The sequence below is a fragment of the Callospermophilus lateralis genome, chromosome 13, assembly GCF_048772815.1.
Source record: "Callospermophilus lateralis isolate mCalLat2 chromosome 13, mCalLat2.hap1, whole genome shotgun sequence".
NCBI lineage: Eukaryota > Metazoa > Chordata > Mammalia > Rodentia > Sciuridae > Callospermophilus > Callospermophilus lateralis.
The window spans coordinates 80,564,372-80,587,098 of record NC_135317.1 but is presented as its reverse complement, the minus strand read 5'-3'; the positions used below and the strand labels follow the sequence as shown (position 1 = coordinate 80,587,098).

At 51.5% G+C, this 22,727-nt stretch overlaps 1 protein-coding gene across 2 annotated transcripts in view; it reads right to left on the bottom strand.

Moving 5' to 3' along the window:
- Positions 1 to 13,854: 13,854 nt before the first annotated feature.
- Tmem9 (transmembrane protein 9) overlaps positions 13,855 to 22,727 on the bottom strand; it is a 16,828-nt gene continuing 7,955 nt past the window's right edge. For both annotated transcript variants that reach the window (XM_076873114.1, XM_076873115.1), the window contains exons 5-6: positions 22,442 to 22,573; positions 13,855 to 14,898 (exon numbers count right to left, since the gene is read on the bottom strand). In XM_076873114.1, coding sequence (XP_076729229.1) covers positions 14,746 to 14,898; positions 22,442 to 22,573 — 285 coding nt within the window. In that variant the 3' untranslated portion in view covers positions 13,855 to 14,745. The remainder of the gene's footprint in view (positions 14,899 to 22,441; positions 22,574 to 22,727) is intronic.

Below are 22,727 nucleotides of genomic sequence, written 5' to 3'. Positions count from 1 at the left end.
GAATTTTGTTATTTTCTAACATAAATCCTCTGTCCCAAAGCAGAAACTGAGCCACATGGTGTAGTCCATTACCATGAAGGGGCATGATATTCATTCATTAAAGACTTACTGAGGAACTTCTAAATGCAGGGATGGTTACAGGTATTGGGATAGATTGTAGTAAAATAATGATAATTACTGCAATTGTTACTTATGACATTGTGCTAAGGGATGCATGTGAATCATATTTGAATTCTCACGGCGTTCTTCTGAAGTAACTGTTAACATTATTCACTTTTATAGGTGAGAAAACTGAATGCCTAGTTATCTTGAACTAGTAAATGCTAATTGACTCTATCCAGCTTCTTTTCTCCTTCTCCTGGTATTTCTCCTACTGCCTCTCATCTGATCGAAGGATCAGAAAGGTTTCCACTGACCTAAAGAAAGGATGTTATTAAATTATGATTTCTGTTGGAGGGGTGTTTGCTGCAGATTAAAATTATATTATTGTTGTGTTTTTTCTGTTCTGGCCAGAGGTACTGAAGGACACCTTGGTCATCCCTGGGAAGGCAATATGCCTTCAAAGATGTTCTTCAATGTTGCCCATGGAGTTCTGTTGCTGGAAAGATGACTGAGGCTAGCACCAGGAGCTTAGCCCTGGGAACCTGATGAGGAGGACCCTTGCCTGAGCTTAGAAAACCCAAGGAGGAGCTGTGAGCGGCAACTTTCCCATGGACTGCTTCCTACACTGGGCAGAACCAGCCGTCAACAGCGCCACAGTGTGGTGGCAAGGAAAAATGCAAGTAGCGAATGGGAGAATATTGCAGGAAGTCCCTGTTACTGGGGTTGAATCTCCTTCCAGATCTTTTGGAAAAATCAGAACAAGGAAGAACCCTCAAGACCCCTCATGTTTGCCAAGATGTATTAATTTTCTTCTTGAGTTTTTGAAGCAATTCTCAACACTTAAACTTTCATTATATTCAATAAAATTTGCATAAAGGTATTTTGTAATTGATTTTGAATAAAAATTAGTGCATTGTATCAGGTAACTTCCTAGGCAAAAGGGTGGTTCTTATATTACATATAGCAGCTTTTCCTCCACATGTTAACTGTCATAGAAAGAATATAGTTGATACAGGGAATACAATTGACTGATTTATATTATGTGCATGTCCAAATATGCAACAATGAAACCCACTAGTATGAATAATTGTAATGCACCAATAAAACGAATTTTAAAATATATTTTAAAAAAGAATGTTATGGAGTGAACCCACTGATTGCCTCAAGTAGCCATGGACTGTTACCTGCAGACAGTGCTGTCTATTCTTTCAAGGGGACTTGGGTCTCCTCTGGAATTGGGGGCACCTCCCCAGCTCCCCAGCTCTGCTCTGCTCTCATCTACTTTGCCCTGGCAGCAGGAGAGCTGATGTGCTTGGCAAGAGGTACCTGAAGTTCTTCTGCAAAACAAGCTCCAATGAAATTTCCCTTTTATGTCCATGTGTGTGACAGTGCTATCCCATACAACTAGTGGAGGGTCAGCTATCACTAGATAATGTGTAGAGAACTTTATAATCTTCAGTCCAACTTGCAACAGAGAGGGGAAATGGTCACTGGGGGTCTCCTGGGCCTCTGTCCCAATTTTTGCTGCTTCTAATTGTGCCCTGCCAACATGGGCCCCTTCCTGTCACATGCTTCCAGAGGCCCTAACTGTGCACACCAGCCAGGAACAGATGGCACATCATTGTAACTTGCTTTGGCTGGTCATCATATCTCACCTGCTGATCCCTGTCCCAACACCCTCCCTGGTGCCCAGTGTTCACTGGGTCCCCATTCATCCTTTCTCCAGCCTTATATTCTTGGTGGCCAGTGGACAGTCCTAGCGTCCTCCCTCTAGAGGTCTTTCTGACACTGTCCCTGAGCCCAGGTTGTAAACTGTAAACACAAGACCTCCTGTCTTAAACTTCATCATGGACACACAGAGTTCAGGCTCAGTAGATATTTGTTGATGGACACGGTGAGAATTGGCAGAGGCAGGGGTGAACTTTGGGCAGGCTGGGTCATTCACAGAGCAGATACCATGGGTCTATCTTCCTCATTTTTCTGACTGCTGTTTTTGCTGGGACAAGAATTAGGTGTCTGAGATCAGAAGTTAGCTGAATATATCCAGCAGAAGACTGTGGTTCCAAAGAGGTTTGAGGCTAAGTGTGTTTGTCATAGTTCCTCTGCTTCTGCCATCACTTGGGGACACCCCTGACAGGTGCTCAGTCCACAATGGTGCTTTTCAGCAGCAATAAAACTGCTTCCAGGACCCCCCACCCTCCCTTCTATTCCTGCTGCCAAATACCTGGAGAAGGACCCAAAATGACAACTCCGGCTTTGTGGCATCCTCTCACCCAACTTCCTGCCTCCAAGTAAGTTGGTTCCCAAAAACCTTTTCCCAAAAACCTTTCTGCCATCAAATAATTTGGAAAAAGCTGCCTATATTCCATCCTCAGAGATCAATGGGGCACATTAGCCTCTCAGAGGCCTTGGAAACCCTGCAGTAAAGAAACCTATTTATATTTAACCTAGAAATTCTAAATAGACTACAGACTTTTTTTTTTTTTTTAAATCCTAGCCATGTGTCATGGCACATACTGTAATCCCAGTGACTCAGGAGGCAGAGATAGGAGGATCACAAGTTTGCAACTTAGCAAGACCCTGTCTCAAAATAAAATATGAAAGGGTTGGCAACGTAGCTCAAAGGTAAAGCATCTCTGGGTTCTATCCCCAGTATCAAAAAATAAAATAAGAAATCCTTAAGCCTACGAACATCATACAGAATGTACTGCAAGAGATTCTACCTTAAAATCTCCAGGATCTTTTTTTTTTTTTTTTTAAAGAAATGCCACAATCTTCCTTGAGCATCTTACAGACTGAAATATTTCTTGGGTAACTTGCCACTCCAACCATATACACATTAACACCCCAAAATACAATCCAACATAAGCAGTCACTTCAGACTCTTGATGATACCGCATGGGGAGAAGTATCTACCTCCTTCGGTCACGTGAAAGAGGACAGCCAGGCCCCATGACCATGAATTCGTATGTGTCCTTGGGGGCTAAAAACCGCTGGTGCTTCTGGGTGGACACAGGGCAGGTGTGTTCAGTCCCACTTGCCCCTTGACCTGTACCCGACAAGGTAAGTGGTATATGAGGGCCTCAGCCCACGGCCTGCACACTGCCCTCTGCGCTTCCCCTCCTGTCTCGGGGTCTGGAAACCTTTGGTTGGTCCCAAGCCACTTATTTCACCAGGAAGAAAGAATCATGGAGAAAGAATCACAGAGCTTTGGCACAGACTGGCCAAGTCAAGCTCTCAAACATGGTGTCACTTTGGTGAGAATCTCGAGGAAGAGGAGCGGGATGGGGGAAGGCTAGTGTGGAGTCGGTCGGTGCCTTCTGGGGTCTGCCACTTTGTTTGGAACTCTGCTTCCTTACCTCACATTATCCTCACACCTGGGAGGAGGTAGGCATCCCTGTTTCTGTTTTCAGAAGAGGAAACTGAGGCTCAGAGAAGCTGAGAGAGCCACTCAGGGTCACACAGCTTGATTGTAATTTTCCAGGGTCTGTTTGTGTTGCCACATGAGGACTTGCTTGGCTGCTAAGGGTCCTCAACTTTTATAGTTGTGATTACCACAGGATCTCCTGGGGGCCAGAGTTGGATGAGGGACTTGGTCCTTCTTAATTCTCTGTCACCTGATTTGCAATTTTGGGGAGTCACAGAAAGACATTCTGAGAGGCATTTACCCCATTACCAGGCTTCCAGCTCTGAGCCCCTCGGGATGCTTGGAGGAGGGCCTAAGAGCATCTCATTGCCCAGAGTCCCCATGACAGAAAAACCTGGTGGCAGGAGTCAGAGGGTCAGGTCACACTGCTCCCAGGGAATCCCACCTCTGCCTGTGCGGGTGGAGGAGCCTCAGCATGGCTGCTGATTTCTGTCAGCCTGGGCGTCCTCATCTGCATATGGGGGGGGGGTACGGTGCCTAGCGCACAGGTGACTATAAAGATAAAGGTCATGTACGGGGACCACATGGCACCCTCCAGGAGCTGTAGCTCTTGTCCATCAAGCAGGAGTGACTTTGGAAAGAGTTGCAGCTCTAAGACTCTTGGGTGTGGCTGCAAAGACCCCAAGATGGTGAGGGCCTCCCAGCAACATGGCAGCTGGCCAGGACCCTGATGGCCACTTCTAGTCCTTCCCATGGTCACAGCTGTCCTGACAGAAGTCGAAAAGGAAATGTCTATGTATTAAAAGCCTGATTTTCCCCTTCAAATGTTTAAATGAAAAGAGGAAGTGAATTCCAATAATTCTAATAAGATGAAGGTATTGGGCCTGTCAATCATCAAATGTCTCCTGAGCTCTGTTCAGGACCCTTGCTATGGGCTGGGGCTCTGCTGACAGCCTCAGCCTTCAGCTTAGAAGAAGATAGGACCACATGGCAGTCGCTGTGCCCCATACACATCTGGCACTTATGTGCCACACTAACTATTGCAGGCCTGCTAGGAAATGCTCCCCGACCCTGTGATGTCAGGACTGATGTGTCCCCAGAGCACAGAGTGGAGACCAAGACACAAAGTGACTAAGAAACTTGCAAAAGGTCATCAGCTGGTACAGGGCAGAGCTGGCATTCAAATCCAGGCAAGTGGGCTCCTTATTAAAGACCACTTGCTGTATGCAGGGCAGAGAGAGACCAATCCACCAGAGAGGTGAGAGCAGAAGGAGTCAGGAGGAGAGAGTAAAGGCACCGAGCACCGTGTGAAGAAGGGCACTGTGCTCCTGAGTTCCCAGAGCTGGCACGAGTGGCGGTACTGTGTGCCCAATATACCCATGAGTGGTTTTATGACCAAATGAGTAAGCTGGCTAAGTCACTTGAGAATTTTAAAGTTCCAGGAAAATATCAAAAGATTATCATTATTAATTTTTGTGATTGCCATTTTAAAAGGAGCCGTCAGCCACTGGGTAAAGATGAAAGTAGAAAGTGCCAGACCGTTTCTCCAGTATCATTTTAGGCCTGCAGAAAAAAATTCATTCTTGTGTTTATCACCAGGAGACCTGCTACCTTCACCTTCAGAAACAGAGAACTACTGGCTCAGGAGTCACTGAGAACTTGAAATTTGGAACTTGCCTGGATCAGAGAACAATAGCTAACCCTCACATATAACTCCTTTCATGCCAGCCACTATTCTAAACGATACACACGCATGTGCCTACATACACTCATTCATTCACTTGTTCTCACTACAGGGTAGGTACTACTTTATGGATAAGAGAATGGAGACCCAGAGAGATAAAGCAACTTTCTCCAGGCCGCACAGCTGATAAGTGTTGAACTTGAATTTCAAGAGAACCTGGTATATATACACTTTGGTACTAGTGTATCATCATCATCCTGTTCAGGGACAAGTTTTCCCGGGCCAGAAAGAATAAGACTGAAATTCAGGAGAAAATGTGCCCCATACATTACTCCTACTGCTCCCATCACACCCTTGTCCCTGCTGTCAGATGCATTCAAAAGAAGGAGAAAGAGGCCGTGGCTGAGAAGCCAGGACAACTGGACTCTTGTCTCAAAGCCACCATAAGTGTGCTAATGTGATTCAGTGGACAAATCTTTTAAGATGCAACTGCTCCTTTCCATTCAGAAAGCAGAAATACCTCCACAGGAGGCCATCAGCCTCAATGCCCCACTGGTGTCGGGCTGGCAGGGGACACAGGAGAAGGGAAGGGAAAGGACGGGGCGGCGCTGGGCAAGGTTTGAGAGGAAGCCCAGCATCTGACCTGATTTCCCAGGGGAGCTGCTGCCTCCTGCTGTCCCCGTGCATCCTGCTTAGATCCCTGACTGCCTGCAGCACTTCTGAATTCGCCAATGCTCACTTCGAAAAGGACAAAAAGAGAGAAAAATCACCCTGTGGATACCCTGGAGGCCCGGTCGGGATGAACCAGGTTGTTCTGTAGAAGAATCGGCTTTGCCCAGAAATGCAGGCTGGGGATTGAACCCAGGGACACTTAACCACTGAGCCACACCCCCAGCCCTATTTTGTATATTTTATTTAGAGACAGGGTCTCACCAAGTTGCTTAGTGCCCCACCAAGTTGCTGAGACTGGCTTTGAACCTGTGATCCTCCTGCCTCAGTCTCCTGAGCTGCTGGGATTGCAGGTGTGCACACCGCGCCCTGCGGTGCACCACTGCTGTCCCCTCTCTGCAGCATCCTTCTCCGCTCTGAGCTTGGGCTCAGGGAGATGCTTCTTCCGGGAGCATGAGCCTCACCTCTCTACCCACCGAATCCTGCACCCCACCCCCACCCCGCCTTTAGGAACCTGTGTGGGTCGCTTCATGCTCCCAGAGCCTCCCTGCCCGCTTCTGTGACTATTCTTTTTCTTTTTCTCCCAAATCCTAGATCCTTTGCATGTTGGTCCCTCATTGGCCACAGCTGACTTGGGGCACTCCCACTGTGTCCTCTGGCCTTGCCACACACTGCCATCTAGGTCTCTCTCAAGGAGAAGGCATTCTGGAAGGGCAGGAGCTGACCTTATGCACCTCTGCATCCTGCAGGACCCACACTGTGCCTGATACTCTGGAGGTGCCCAAGAAGCAGCCCAAAGTGGACAGGTGCTTCAGTGGCCAGGCACGTGGTCCTGGGCCTGTGACACCCATCCATGCATGGTTACAGCAAAGGAGGCGCTCACACAAGCCGAGTCTGCCTGGCCTAACATCTGCAGCAGAGCAGCTGTGCCGAGGTCGATGACCTGAAAATACAAAACTCAGCCATGCAGACTGCTTTCTCTGGGAAGGATAAAAAGCACCGGCTCAAGGGGAGGAGATTAACAGGGAAGATCCTTTGGAAGGGGAGGTGTATTAACAGGGAAGGAGTATTAACAGGGAAGACCCTTTGGAAGGAGAGGGCCACTTATTGGGCGTCATCCACATCCTAGCAATTTATTTAATCCCTTTAATTTCCCTTTCTGGTCACTTTTTAATCCCATTTTACAGATGGAGAACTAAAGCTCTGAGAGCTTAAGTGAATTCAAGGCAAGATCATATTTCTAGTAAATAGCAGGATTAAAATAATAAAATATATGGTTTTCATACTGTGTTAGGTACCAAACACTTTACCCATGGGATTCTCACAATAGAGTTATGAAGCAAAATACTGTTATTAACCCATTTAACATATGATGGATAAGCAAATAGCCTGTGGTCACGCAGCTGTGCAGTGATGGAGCTGAGTTTTGAGCCCAGACAGTCTGCTCAGAGGCTTTACCCCTCACCACTGCCTGGCATCTCCCAAGTTCAGACTAGACCTAAGCCCTCTCCTACCTGGAAACTTCGCATTTTAGCTCCTTATCAAGAAAGCCTTTGCCAGATGATTCCTACCCAGAAAATCCATGATGTCATCTCTGGACACTGACAGGCCAAACCCAGTGGGCTCTCCAGAGGACAAGTCCATGGAAAAATTCCTGGCTGGTGGCAATGCTCTTGGCAGCACAGCTAATCTCCCCTTCCCCCTGGGAGGTGGGCGCAGCAACCCCAGCCAGCAGGTGGCTCGGCTCTGCTTTCCTTTCCTTTGGGTAGGAAAGCCATGGGTGACTAAGCCCTGCATAAACAGTGCTCCCAGCCTCCCTCCTCCGGCCGAGGGGCATCTCTATTTCAAGACCGAACTCTAGGGCCTCATCCCTCACTTTCGCGCGTGGTTACCGGTTCCTGGGGTTCCCTCCTCCAGCACCGCTGCTCCTGGGCCTCCGGGGGACGGCAGAAGCTCCCGTGCTGCTCGACTGTCCTGCGGGGCCTCTGGCAGCCTCTGGCCCGGCTTCCCTGTCACAGCACCAGGAGCCAGGTACACTTTACCTGATTAAGTTTCAAACGGCGACACACCCAGAGGAGGAGGGAGGAGGGGTGGGGGCGCCTCTGATCTGGGACCGGCTCCCAAGGAGGAGAGAAGGCCACTCCTGGCCTGCTGTGATTGGCTGCCCCAAGTCCAGGCAGGAGACATGTAACTCTGGGCTGGCGCCTAGGAAGAGCAGAGATGTTCTCAGGCACTGCCCAGCTGGAGGCCAGGGGGGAGGACATGTGTGGCCCAGGGATGGGGCAGCCCAGGTACTCTCCGATGCCCTTGTGCAGCCCAAGGGCCTTGAACACAGGGTCTCTGTGCAGGGGGAGGACAACTCTGGCATGGCTTTCAGGACACCAATTTGGGGGTTGGGTGGTCACTGAACACTCTGGGGTTGAATGGAGGATAGGAGGGCTGCTGTGGCTCTCTAGGACACAGCTCCAGGGCTGGGGGGGGGGGTGGTCTTTGCACAAGCACTAGCTGGGGACTGCAGGGCACAGAGAGGCACGTTTGCAGAATTGTCCAAAGCAGTTGCAGCTGGGCCCTTGGAGGCAACCCAGGCCATGGCCCTTGGGGGTCAGCTGAGGAAACTGGTGTCCAGAGAGGAAAGGGACTTGTCCAGGGGCAGCAGGTAGCTGGTGTAGCCTTCTGTAAAGAAGTCCCAGCTCTGTCTGGTGGGAACCTCTGGTCTCTGGAAAGCCTCATGATAGCAACTTCGAGAACAGGGGTCTGGCCTCCACTGGCCCACAGGCGCGCCCTGGGGAGTGGGTAGGGCGCCAACAGGACCCTTCTGCAGCCATGGGCAGACCCCCTCCCCCAAAGACACGTTAAGAATGATAGACAACTGTGCCTGCAGCCAGTGTCTCTCTCTCTCTCTCTCTCTCACACACACACACACACACACACTCACATATCCTATGAGATGAGTTACTGTTCCCATTTTTCAGAGGAGAAAATGGAGACAGCTTGACATGCCCAAGGCCACACACAAGAAGGGTCAGGGCTGGGATTTGTTGCTGGGCAGCCCAGCTCTGTGGCCACACTCCCAGCCACACCCCCACAGTTCCTTGCTGGGCCAGGAAGGTCCAGGGAACCTGGGTTGGGGCACTTCTGCAGCAGCACAGTTTCAAGAAACCCTCTCCTGGCCCTTTTGTCCCCATCTAACCAGCCAATGGCCCCAAATCCAGAGAGAGCCAGTCGCCTAGAGATGTAGCCCTGAAAGTGCCTCGGGTGGCATTGTCCAGGGCCTAGGCCTGCAGTAATGACACCATGCTCCTTCCCAAACTCCTGTCATCTATGGGGCCATTTGTGCTCAAGGTTCACTTCGTATTTTTCTTTACATTTCTCACTCCCCTGCCCCTTTCACTTGTCTCTAGCATCCATATTCACAAAATCATGAAGCATATATGCTTTTTCTAAAACACGTTAAAATAATCACATAAATACTTGAGTAAAAAGCAGTCTTCCATGTACCACTTCAAATTGCTTTGCTCATGTGAACTCTATTCTGGAAACCCTGACTGGTTTAATGGGCTTCTCAATTATCTGGAAGCAAGGCTTAGAGACAAGGTCCACCCTACCCGAGGACACACAGCAAGTATCAGAGCCAGCACCAGGGCCAGGGTTCCTGAGTCCCAGCTTGGAGCCTTGACCCTTTATGTCCCCATTGATGCAGTAATCTGAGGAGCCCCTAAACCTCTGGAGCTCAGCATCCTCAGGGCCTGCCCTAACCTACTCTACACTCAGCTCCATGCCCTGGGAGGGAAGACCAGGGGCTGCAGGGCCTTCTGCCAGCTGAGGGGGCTCCAGGAGAGCTTACCCCCGGGAAGTTCAGAGCTGAAGCTCAACAAAGGTGGGGTGTAGCTGAGGGGCAGGGGTTCTGGAGTGTACGGGCCCCTGATAAAGGTGAGCAGGAGGACTCTGCTGAACTCACAGGACCTTGATGGATGGGTAGGAGGCTACGCCATGACAGTGTCATCGTGCTAGTGTCAGAGTGCTGTGGGCAAGATCAGCCAGCCCTGGCTGGGTGCCTCCAGTGAGGGCTGCTGAAATAGTCTTTGACACTTTAACATGTTCCTTATAACAGTCCTGCATGCAGCTAGTTGGCATCCCCGTTTTGCAGCAAGGAAGGGGATTTTGCAGCAAGGAAGTGGGAGACGGGTAGGGTTAAACCTGACTCAGTGCTGCTGAGCTAGTAAGGGGCAGTTAGGGTTCACGCCCAGCTGCTGGGCTGAGCTTGGGGTCTAGCCACCCCCCTTGCTTCCCTGAGTGGAGGCCTGGCCTTCTCGGGGAGCATCTGCCTGGCTCCCCACCTGGCAGCCATCATCTGATGAGCACTTGCTCCAGGCCTGGGCCACGGTACTGACAGACAAGGGGACTGGCTCAGAGTGGCTAAGGGGCTGCCAAAGGGCTCAGCTGGGTGGGAACTCAGGCTGATGCTGGCTTTCGGGCGCCCACAATGTCTGTTTACTCCACCTACTGACTCCCGGAGCCTGTAGGAGGTGCTGTGCTGCCAAAAGCAACTGTCACAGCAGTCACCAAGCCTGGGCTGGGGCTCCCTCTTCCAGGCCTCCAGCTACTTCTTGCAACTCTGCTTCTCCCCTGGCTCTGCCACACCAGGCAGGGATGGAAGCGGGGAGCTGGTGAGAAGCCTGAGCCAGCTCTGGCCCAGGCCTAAACGAAAGCTTCAGAGGGCAGCACAGGACCAATGGCCTGCCTGGACCAAAGACCCAGCACCCACCTAGTAAGCATGTAATTGTAGGGCCATCTAACTGCCCCTCTTCCGAGGGCTTGCGGTAACTCCTTCCGACTGGTTCTGGACCAAAGCCAAAGAGGCAGGCAGATCATGGCCTTGAGGCCTGTTAGTCTTCAATAAAACACCGGTGCCTTAGGAGTTAGGGGCCTCAGGAAGTTCTGAAAGAGGAAGTAATGTGGTCAGGTTAAGGGCAAGGTCTCTAGGGGTTCCTAACAAAAACTGCAATATCGGGAGTGAGAACTGCCCAAGGCTTGCGCTGGGGCAGTGACAGTGTGGAGCAGGGGAGGAGAGATTCCAGAACTATTTGGAAGAATAGTTAGTGGGACTTAGTGAGTGGCTAGATGTTGACAGGTACAGACAGGGCAGAATTGAGAAAGGATGGCTCCGCGTTTCTGACTGGAACAGCTTGGTGGGTGATGATGCTGCCAACCAAGGTAAAGAACATAACAGGAGCTGACTGGGGGCAAAGGGAGCAGGCTGTGGGGCTCCCAGGGGGACTGTCCAATGGAGAGCCAGAGAGACACATCTGGGGCACTGGGTCAGGCCTGCACTAGAGACAGAGTCTGGAATGAACACCACAAAGCGACAAAAGAGAACAAACTCCCAGGGAGAGTATTTTGATGTTAAATTTCAGATTGAGCCAACCAGGCTGAGAAAGGAAGTCTGGGAAATACCAATGTTCAGCAAGTGATGGCTGGTCAGAAAGAGCATGGGGGCCCGAAGGCCAAAACCACAGAGGCGAAGCTAAGGGAGAAGGCTCAGCAGTAAAATATAGCAGAGAGGTTCCGACAGATGAGAACCAGAGACGTCCTCTGTGACTGGCAATTGAGAGCCATCTGTGACCTTGCTGAGAACTGTTTTAGTGGAGCACAGAGGGTGAGGTCAAGCTGCAGAGGGAATGGGGTGAGTGAATGAGAATGGATGGTGGAAGGTGTGGGGACAGGGAAGGGACACTCTGTAGCTGCAGCTGGTTGTGGAGCCCTAGAAGATTCTTTTCAGGGCAGGAGACTTGAGCATGTTAATAGGCTGAGGATGGGGTGGGGAATGGGGTGAGGTTGAAGAGATGATGGTGATCCAGGGACTACCATGGGAGAGTGGGTTTGTCTTGGGAAGGAGAGACATACTATTGCCAAGACCATAGCAAAATTGGTCATGAATGTGAATGACAAGTTTGCAGACGGGGGTAAGGAAATTGAGGTCACACCTACAGGGCCTCTTTTCTTGAAGTAGGATGCAAGATGTTCTAGGGTGGGGTGAAGAGAAGATACTGGAAAGTTTCCCAGTGGTCTTGAAAGTGAACCTCAAGAAATGGTGAATGACCCCATGGGGGGGTGGGGCATGTCCCAACTCAGACTCTTATAGCAGCCCTGAGTAGCCCAGGGAGGACTAGAGAAGTCAGGCTGGGCTGGGTTGGGGTTCTGCTGGCAAGAGCACAAGGGAGATGGAATCGGTCTGGGTGAGAGGAAGTGAGCTGCTTCTACCCCTCAATTCAATTCTCTTTCGTTTAGGCAGAGGGCAGCGTGCTGGCTTCTAAATCCCAGTTTTCAGGTTCTGATTATCAAGGCCAAACAACCATCTATTTTTCCTGGTGGGATTAATCCACTGCACAACATCATGGCGGCCAGTTTGCTGAGAGATAAAGGATTTCTGAGTGTGACACTAAAGTTATGTTCTTCTGCCATGGACAAAGAATGCTACTTTTGATTTTTCCATCACTGGACAAAGAGGTTCTAATCTCTGTTCCAGCTGAATAACTGAGAGATCACTACCTTTTCTTCTGGGGGACTCCCTGTTCCTTCATTATTCACAGAAAGAAAACAAGTTGTGTTTTGGGATCCATGTCTGAAAATTCAGGCTTTGGTGTGTGAAGTTGGAACACATTTAGATGTGTGGTTACTAGTAGTATCTTATGTAAAGGGAACACTCATTCCTAATATTTTGTGGATTTGCATATACCAAACTTATTTAGATTTGGGTTAATTTATAGTTAGCAGTAGTTTTTCTTCAAACCAAATCTTTAAAACTACAAAGCCTGGCTGGATCTCTGAACAACTTACCCAAAACCCAGAGCATATCACATCCTGACTTGAAAAGACACAATGGCCTACTGCAGCTGCCAAAGCCACATCTGTCCCTCATAGGTACTAAGAAAATGTCAGGCAGATGAAAAGAGTAGAAATGTAACTAGTACTGGTCCCTCTGTCCCAGCCATGCATTTATGAGATGTGTCTTTGGATAACCCCATCACAAAGCTCAGGCCACCTAAACACACTTGTTCAGGATCCCACAATGAGCTTGGTGCCTCCTCAGCTGTATCCCTTACTTGCATTCAATGCCAACTCCAAGGTCTCTGCTCCTCCTAAGCCCCACCTGCACACCATTCTGCTCCTACCCCCTCTAGCACCTTACTTGGCTCTGAATGTGGGCAAACCATGGCAAACCGAAACTTCACAAGTTCTCTAGCATCCCACCCCTCACCAAAAACCCAGCATGGTCTCCACACAAAGGTTTTCAATCTATGTCCCTATGGACTACCTTCTAGAACAAACTCTGGTCCTACCAGACTGTCTCTGTAGGTCCCTGTTTCTGTCCAGGTCTGTGAGGCCCTCTCTAGAAGGTGCTAACACTTCCTTCTGGGCTGCCTACTCCCACCCCTCTCCCAACACCTGCTAGTTTTCATCTGGTGACACTTTGCAGTGAGTGCCATTTATTGTCTTAAGTGCACGAAGACGACAGCAGGCACTGTGCAGAGCAGAGAACTCTCCCCACAAGAGGAAGCCAACAAAATCTCAGGACATGCCAGGTGTGGTGGCACACACCTGTAATCCCAGCAGCTCAGGAGGCTGAGGCAGGAGGAGCACAGGTTCGAAGCCAGCCTCAGCAACTTAATGAGGCTGAAAGCAACCTAGTGAGACCCTATCTCAAAAAGGGCTAGAGATGTGGCTCAGTGGTTAAGTGCCCATAGGTTCAATCCCTAGTATCAATCTCAACCCAAAAATTCCTCAGCAGTGAAGGAGCCCAAGGGTGGCAGCACTCCAGCCAATAGTCTTTTCCCTTAGGAGGTGACAGGGCTTTCCAATGAGCCCTGGGCTCTGCCTGAGTCCTACATGGCTCAGCCACATTACTGGGCCTTGTAGGGCTCTGCCTTTTGGGTTGGACCTACTAAGGACAAAGTTTTCTGTCCCCCTCTCTGGGATCCCATCCTTACAGGTGAAACACTTACGTTCCCCAAATCTCTTAAAATCCAGAAAACAAGAGAAATAAAACAATTTAATGATGGCTTCCTTGATGTAAAGACAACTCAAAGACAACAGAGGGACAAAGTTTCTCTCCATGCACTAGGACAATGAAATTCAGGGACAACTGGCAATCCAAGGATAGGAGTTTTGGTATTAAAGTCCACTGTCTGGCCTGTCACGTGGTCCAACCAACTTCTGGCTCAGCAACTGTAGACACAGGGGAGGGCTGAGAGCCTGCCCGGATTCCTGAGGCGGAGCGGGGAGCCAGTCGGCAGAGCAGGCAGGAGGTACGGGCCGCCATGCATTGGGGACAAGGAGGCCAGGGAGAAGGAGCCAAGCTTCCAGAATGCCCTGAAGACCTCTGTGAACTCAGTGGCACGGGCTCGCCCACCAGTGCCGATCCTGAGGGCTAGGCCAGGGCAGAGGTACAGGGGCTGGAAGGGAGGTGGGAGAAAGAGCTGCAGCACACAGGAGCACCTGCAGAATGCTGGGCCCTGCTCCCTCGCAAACACTGAGATCTTGATGACACAGCTTCATCTTGCAAAGGGCGATGACATCTCCATGATGTGGAGCTGGAAGGGGTAGCAAAGGTGGAGCCAAGAGGGACAGATGCCACCCAACCCTGAGACCACCTTGGATAATCTTCATTCCTTTCTGGACTTCATTCCCCCTACCCCTCTAGCCCAAAGATCCAAGGAGACAAGAGATCAGAGACCCCATCACAGTCCCTAATTAAAATGGTCAGGTATAACATTTCCAAACAGGGAGACAGGGGAAAATGCCATGAGCTTTTACAGGGAAGACCCAGGGAAGACTGGCTGAGGCAAAAGAGGAAGCGGCCCCTGGCTCCTTCCAGCTCTGGAAGTTGGCAGCCACGGCCTGGGTCCTTGACCGTGCTGCCCCTCTAGCTGAGCATCTTGTGCCGATCGAAAACTGTCTTCCGCTGCTCCTGCACCTGCAGCTTCCACCGCTGCTGAGCACCCTCCACACGCTCCAGGACGGTGTTTGCTCGGGGGCCACTGAGGGATGCAGCAGCCGCTGCCAGGGATCGAGCATCCTATAGTGGGAACAAAAAGATGATTAACCAGAGGGTCAGGGCCCTCGAAAGCCTGCCACGGACTGAACGTACCATGAGCAATCCTAAAGCCTGCACTCCCGGGGGCTGTGGGTTCCTGAGGACCTTGCTTTGTCACCTGCAGAACCTCATGCAATATGTCTGGCCTGCTGGAGGCCTTAGTGTCTGTAGATCTGCAAGATGGGGAACCCTGCTTCTCCTGAGCCAGGAGGAGCGTGTTCTGCAACTTCAACACAAGCTAGTTCAAGTCAGGCTCCCAGCCGGAACCCCACAGGCCCAACTCGCAAGAGTAATACTAAATGTTGGCCTCGATACCCCAGTGACCATGCAACCTGGTCACTGCAGAACCCCCTGCCCTGCCCTGTTGCCCAGGGAATGGCAGATGGAGGGAGGGGCCTCCTGAGAAAACTGCAGAGCAAAGACTGCAGCATCTGTTCTAATGGGAAGGGGACACAGCACAGCAAGCTTACCTTCCCTGAGAAAAAGGGGATGTGACGTCACTTGGAGAGTCTGGCAGAGATGGAAATTTGGGGCTTAAATCTAGTATTTCTATCCAGGGCCTGCTGTGACCTGCTCCCTCCTAATGGCCACAGACATTCCCCCTGATGGCACCTTCCCTGACAGCTCCCGGTGCTCCCCCTGCCCCTGTACTCTTAGACCTGTTTCTGTCATCAAAAGCCCTCCCCTAATTACCGCTTCTCTATCTCTGAAGCTCCAGAGCCCATGCATTTCCTGCAGGACCCGAACCTGATCTTTGGGGGGAATTAGAGCCCAGGGCCAGGCCCAGAGCCCATGGGGATTTCCTCCCTAGCTCTCCCTGCCTCTCATCTCCTGCCATACATCTCTTAAGGGATTAGCGCACCCCTCTAAGCCCAGAGCCGCCCAGTAAATGCAACTTTGCTTCTAATGCCCTGAGCTGGCACAGCTTCTGTCACCACACAGCTGCCAGGCTGGGGAGAAGGGAGGGATTGTGAGGGGTGAGGTGAGGGGAGGGGCAGCAGAGATGGGCTAGTGGTGCAGAGAGGTGGCTGTCTAGAGAAGGGGCTGGGAGTTCACCATTCTGACCACTGGGATCTGAGAAAGCTGTCTCATGCACACTCATTTCTAGGGCGACTTAGAGTTGGACACTGCCCTCTGGGTACCCCCGACTCTGATAAAGATTCTCAGAAGGCTGGTGAGGCTCAGGAAATGCCTGATGGGTAGGTGCAGGAGCTTGGAGTCAGGATGCCTGGATTCTGTGCTGGGACCAGCCTCAAACTCTCCTGGGCTCATCTCCAGGTGGAAGCACAGGTCCATTCTCGGCAGGTAGAGGAGGAGGTGTGGCCTCGGCCACTTGGCAGTGAGGTCCCTGGGCAAGTCACTTCATTTCTCCAAGCTTCAGCATAATAAACCTAGTCTTTGAGATTCCTTCCTCCTGTGCTGTCACTCAGAATGCTCTTTACCTGATGATCTAGTAGACCCACGCACACGGAGGAAAAACACTTCCCCCAACGGTACTGACTATGATGTCCTCATATTCTCTGCTCTATTTCATTTCATTTTTTAAAAATTCTGGTCATGACTCCCAAGATTCATTTGGTAATCTAATGGATCATGACCCATGGTCTGAAAAACTCTGGTTTATGATTAGTGGCCAGGTACAGCAAAGGTCAGTACTATGGCAAGCACTCGGTAAACTATAGTCCCAGAGTAGTAGTTCAGAAATGTCCGGTTTCCTTCTGCCTTCGCAGTTTAGCCCAGTGGTCAGGAAGGCTTTGGAATCAAACAAATCTGGCTTTGACTCTTGGCTCTGACCCTACCAGATACACAACTGGTGGGCAAGTGACCTTTCTCTGAACCACCCGCCTGCCCACAGGCAGAGACTCAGACAGCTTCTTAGTGAGATAATGAATGTGGAGCTGTTGGCAGTGCCTGTTTGCAGCAAGCATTCACCAAGGGCAGCAGTGGTCAGTCAGACCCCAGTTCCAGGATCCACTTAGGTATGCAAAGGTCTAGAAAGTGGCCACCTATGGATAACGATGATGGCTGCCATACCATCTCCCAACTCTGCTCTTCCCAGCTCAGCCGCACCCCTGAGCAGGCTACGCTGTGGACAGCCCCACCCAGTTCCACTTCTGCATGGCTGCCGAGATGAAGTGGGCCCTGAAGACCCCCGACTAGGAAGCTACTGGCTCACCAGGATTTGGCCAATCTGGCTCAGGGGCCCACAGGGGCTTCTCTTCTGCCTGATTCCCAGTCTCATCCATTCTGAGAACTGTGACTCATGTCAGGGCCTTGTCAGGGTGCCTGGATGTGAGCTGGGGAGGCCTGGGCTGGGGTCCTTGGGGGCCAGCCAAGAAGGGTTGGAAAATTTGGAAAAGTGGCAGTCATGCCTGTCCTCCTTCTGAGGCTACGCTCAAGAGTGTCTGGAGGAGCAAAAGCCAGGAAGAGCCAAGAGCAGAGCATTAAAGGAACAGGCTGCAACTCACCGCATTACCACAGCGTCATTTGTCAGCCCTTCATGTAAAGTCTTAGCAAACAGCTCCTAAGTGGAGGAAGCTGCTGCTGAGAGGCTCCGTGTTCCCAGTGCTAATAATCTGATTAAAAGGTATTAGAGACTCCACATCTGTTCTCAAGACGGCCCAGAGCAGAGCCTCCATCGCTGCCTCCTCTACACAGCAATGGGTGGAGGCAGGGAAAGGCCACCAGTCTCTACCCTTGTCCCTCGGAGACTGAGTCTCTGGGGAACTCAGGGGGACAGAGGGAAGTTAGAAGAGTGGGTAGGTGGAGCTCCCGCCAATCAAGTGGGAGCAGCTAAGGTCGTCAAGGGACTAGTGTGACTGAGGCTATGCCACTATGTGCCAGGCACTATATATGATTACTCCCAGGCTTAAGCACTGGCAGATGGGTAATATCATTCCCATCCTAAGGATGAGGAAACGAGGTTCTGAAGGAGAAATACTCTTGCTACTCAAGATCATAATGCTGTTCAGGACCAAGTTAGGACTTGTACCCATGTCTGCATATCTCTTATCCTAAGGCTCAACTGTGTCCTTCTTTGGCTGATTTTTCATAAGAGGGGACCACCATGGATACCCAGAGAGGAGGGCTGGTCCCCCACCACCCCGTCCCCATCAAGGGTTACAGCAAGAACAAGGCGCCTGTGCAGGAACCAGGGACTGGGAATTGAAGCGGGTCTTCGTCTCTAAGCAGGAGGACCCTCGTACCTGTGCGGGTAAGCCTGACCTGAAAACACTGTCGCAGGTGCACCCTCTGCAGCCCGCCAGAAGCTCTGGCTCTCAGTCGGGCCTGTTTCCCTGGTGATAAGCAGTTGAAGGGAGAGATAGGATCCGCCCCCTTTGCTGCCTCCCCTTCCCATTCCCAACCTACCCAGCCAAATAGTGCGGAAGGACCCTCAGTCAAGCCCTCTGCAAAGATGATTAGAGTCTCCCTGCACTTTACAAATTTAACCCAAATCTACCCTACCAGCCAACCAAACAAATCATGCCACTCCCCTGCTCGACACTGGGCTAGAAACCAGCTACTCACAGGTCAATCACTCCTAACCACAGAACCCAGGCCCCTGAGCTGGCTGAGCCCATTACTGCCTCACCATCCACATGTGGCCCTGTTCATCAGTCACACTGGCCTGTACCCTTTTTCCACCCACAGTGGCCACCTCACTTCTGACCTCACCCCTGTGCTGCCCCTTGGCCTCCCCTCCAACAACCAGGAGGCTACTTACACATTAAGACGCGAATGAAATACCTCATTGTTAAGGATGAAAAAGCAATTGTAAAGCTTCCCTGCACATCTCACAACAGTCATGCTGAGGGGAGAATGATCTATTACCTCCACTCCATGGCTGGAAAACTAAACCATGAGGTCAGCGCCAAGGACAGTGAGTGGACAGCTGGAACTCCAAGCCAGGCCTAGGATGTCACAGCCCTGCCCTGAACTACTTACTGTGCTGTGTGTGCTGCTCCACCTGCTCCCCCACCCAAATGTTCTAGGATGTGTGTTGAATGGCACACCTTTTTATTCTCTCCAGGGGGAGAGACCTTATCAATGGCCCTCACTGATGCATGTCTTCTCCATGATTCACTCCAAGAGTGGCCCCCCGCCTTCTCTTCTCCCAGGCCCTGCGTGTTCCCAGTTCCCTTGGTTCTCATCATCCTTCCAACTCCCCTGCCCACCCCTTTCTCACAAGGGCCAGAACTATACCCACTGCCCAGCTAGGCCAAGACCTTTGAGGACCCTGTGAGAGCTCAGCGGCCCATGCTGGGAGTGGCGGAGACAGTTAGAGCTGCAGACAAACCCTCGTTTTTCTCTTCAAAGAGGGCCAGACCTATACATCTAAAACAGCTCTGTTGCCGTTTCTATCCCAGCAAACATGCTGGCTTCCTCCTTTCAAAGGGCGTCTGAGCCCAGGGATTAGGCCTAATGCTTCTGGAATCCCAGGGGAGGCAGCGCCCAGCACTCAGGCCCACTGAGGCTCTGCCAGCTGTTCAAAGGGAGCATGACAAGCTTTCATCTCCCGCCACAGCCTTGGGCTGAGCTGCAGGGGAAGGCTCCCCTTCCTCTTCCAGTCCTCTAGCCCCCTGATGAAAGCTCCTGGTCACAGGAATTGGGGGGATGGAGCTGAGGGGCCCCAATCCTGAGAAATACTCTGGTCTTCAGCTCTGGGTCCCAGGCTCCTGAGAGAGGGGCTGGAAGCTGCTGGAGCCTAAAAGCCTTCCTTCTAAAGTCACCCAGTTGTCTAGACTTACACAACCTCTAAAGGAACTTCAAGAAGCCAGGTTCCCACTTTTCTTCTCTTGGGATGTGGCCCAGGGAAGCCTGGTCTTTTTTGTCACCTTCATGGGTAATACTCTCCAGCCCAGAGACATGGCCACAGCCCTGGCTTTGCTGTTGCCCAGCTGGGGCGTCCTTGGGACTTCCCTCCCTGCTTCCCAACCTGCACATCCCTTTTCTCCCGGGTGCTGGGGCTGGGGCAGCAGACAGTCCCTCACTGTCCAGGACTAAGGTTGTTGGGTATCTGTAGGGATGAGGTCGGTCCCTGGGCCTCTCTAGCCAATGCCCTTCCATCCACCCTGCAGCAGCTTAGCACGCTTCCCACCCACCTGAGCTGGCCCTGAAAGACCCCTTCTGCCAAGAACCTTCCTTCCATGACTAACATGAAGAGAAAGACCTAGGAAAGGAGACCCTCCTAGAACAGCCAGTTTCCTCACCTGACCATCAAGCCAGATCTTACTGATGGCCCCATGTTCCCTATTTGCCTGGATTGGGTTGCTCTGGGACTGAGTCCCTGAGGGCTGACATGGGTGTTTGTCAATCAGACCCCTGCGGGATCTGAACGTAGCAGGAGAGGATCGGAACTGCTGAGCCCAGGTCCTACAACTAGGACACCGCACAGAATCAGGAGGCGAGGGATGGAAGGCGATGCCAGATAATGGGGTTAGAGGACCCCTGATGACACACATCCTTCCTGGACCCTGCATTCGTGCTAGACTGGCCAGAGCTGGCTCTGCCTCGGTCCGACAGAAATTGAAGACAATTTTGATGATCTTCCAACCTTGGGGTAAGAGGCAAGGGTGTTATCCTGAGGGCAGGAGTCACCTCTACAGGTGGGGCACAAGCTCACCAGCCCTGACTTGGGAGTGCTGCCTGTGACAGCCCGGTGTATTCAGGCGCACCCCTTATATATTGCTGGATGGTGACCTTAAAGAGCCCTCCTTCCTACCCAGCCAAAACTGTGCCCAGGCGATGTCCACCCTCTGATTCAGGTCCCACCTCTGGGAACTGGACTGACCAAATCTAACCCCTTCTTCCTCCCCAAGGTCCTCCCACAGACAGATTCCAAATGGGGAACATCAGGTCTCTTGTAGGAAAGATCTGGGCTCAGACCCGCAGATGGCAAGCTGCCCTTCCCCTGGCTCCATATCTAAGATGGCAGGAGACACAAAAAGGCCGTGCCCGAGAGCCACACATTCCAGGGAAATCGTAGCCTGGGCTGTGTAATCATCGGCTGCATCTCTCAATTACTCCCTGGCCAGGGCTGCAATTACCACATTACCCCTAATCGCCCAGTGTTTATTAGTGATGCTCCTCCCCCCTCAGAGCTGCTATTACTCTACATTAATAACTGGGTGGGCAGGCAACCTTCCTCTCCAACACAGACCACCCAACTGCCAGCCCCACCACGTCCCAGGCCCCAGCTCCAGCAGGGCCAGGCTCATCACCTCTGCTCCACCTTTAGCCAAATTCATGCCAGCAGGAGCCTGGGGGCAGATTGGGAATAGACCCATACCCAGAAGCAGCAGGGCCACTAGGAGTGGCCAGGCTTCCCTGTCTCCCTGCCTGACCCACCTATGCTGACCCTTGTGAGATCACCTTGGCAGCTTCACGCACAGACTTGAGCCCCTAGATCCTCTTTTTGGTGGGGAACCTGCCTCTAATCCAAGACTTGAAAAGCTCTGAACTGGGGCTGCCCAGGGGGCAGTTTGGCCTAGCCTGGAACCCATGGTGATCCACACTTCACCACCTTACAAGGGAGTCTGCTCACAGTACTATCTGCAAGGAGAATCCTTCTTACATTGTGATGTCAAATCTCCTTCCCCAACTCCCATCTTTGGGGTCTTCTGTTCCCAGAAGGTCAAGTTCTACTCTACAAACACCTAAGGCATGTGCCTTCTTGAGTTTGTTTTTTTCTTCACCAAGTTAAACATCTCCCAGTTTCTTCAACTAAATCCCCCAGGACATGACTGAGGCACTTTCCCTCTAGGCGTTCCTGTGCACATGGGAGCAAGCTTACCACGACAGGCACTGCACCAACAGGTATATTCCACCAGCAAGGTCCTAGGGACAAACCTCAGAGACAGTCTAGAGACAGGGTTGGCAGGCTGCCTGGCATCAGTACTTCCCCATCTTCTTTGTCATATAAAGTTGACCTCTGAGACCTTTATTAATCTGACCTAAACTCCCTAGCCAGCACCACCTACCACTATGCCTAGGTGCCCACCTTATTTTGAGATGATCAAATTCCTCACGTGCACAGCGTCAATGGCACTGCCACCCAACTCCACCGACTCTAGAGCTCCTAGGACTGAGGTTTGCACTGAGTACTCAACAGACATTTGTAAAATCACCAAACCAAAGGATAAACCTGATGCCTCCAAGGCCACCACTGACTTGTCACCAATGCCTGAGCAAGCAAGATACCATGTGTATCTACGTGTGACAGGCCCTGGTCGGTTTACTTCCACTGTGCCTAGAAAGAGTATGACATGGAGCTAAGGCTCCCCCAGCTTGTACACCGAGGCTGGTTGGTGCCACATGTCAAGAAAAGTTGGGGCTATCTCTTGCTTCATCTGGGAGGGCAAAGGGCAGTTCCTTGCTTGAGTCTGGGTGATGTATAGGAAAATGGGAAGGAGAAGAGCATGGGGGAGCAGAGGGAAGCAGGTAGACCCTGATTCCCACCAGGTGCAGAGGAGGCTCTCTGGGTTGTCCTGGGGACTTGTGTGGGCAAGTCCAAGGCCTCATTTACCTCATTCTCCTCTTCATTGTGCAGTTGTTCTGTGTAAGCATCTGGTTTTCGAATCAGAGGGTCCACCAGCATCAGGAAGGCCATGTACAGCAAAAGGGCCCCCACCACGGACAGGTAGATGACAATGATGACCTGAGGAAGAGACCCGGCTTATGCTGTGAAATAACACCCAGGACCAGGGGAGTCACGGGCCATCTGTGCTTGGCTGCCAGCAACTCCTCCACTGCTGCACTGGGAAGACTGGGAAGTGGCATGGACCTAGAGGGCAGGAGGGCCATGAAGGACA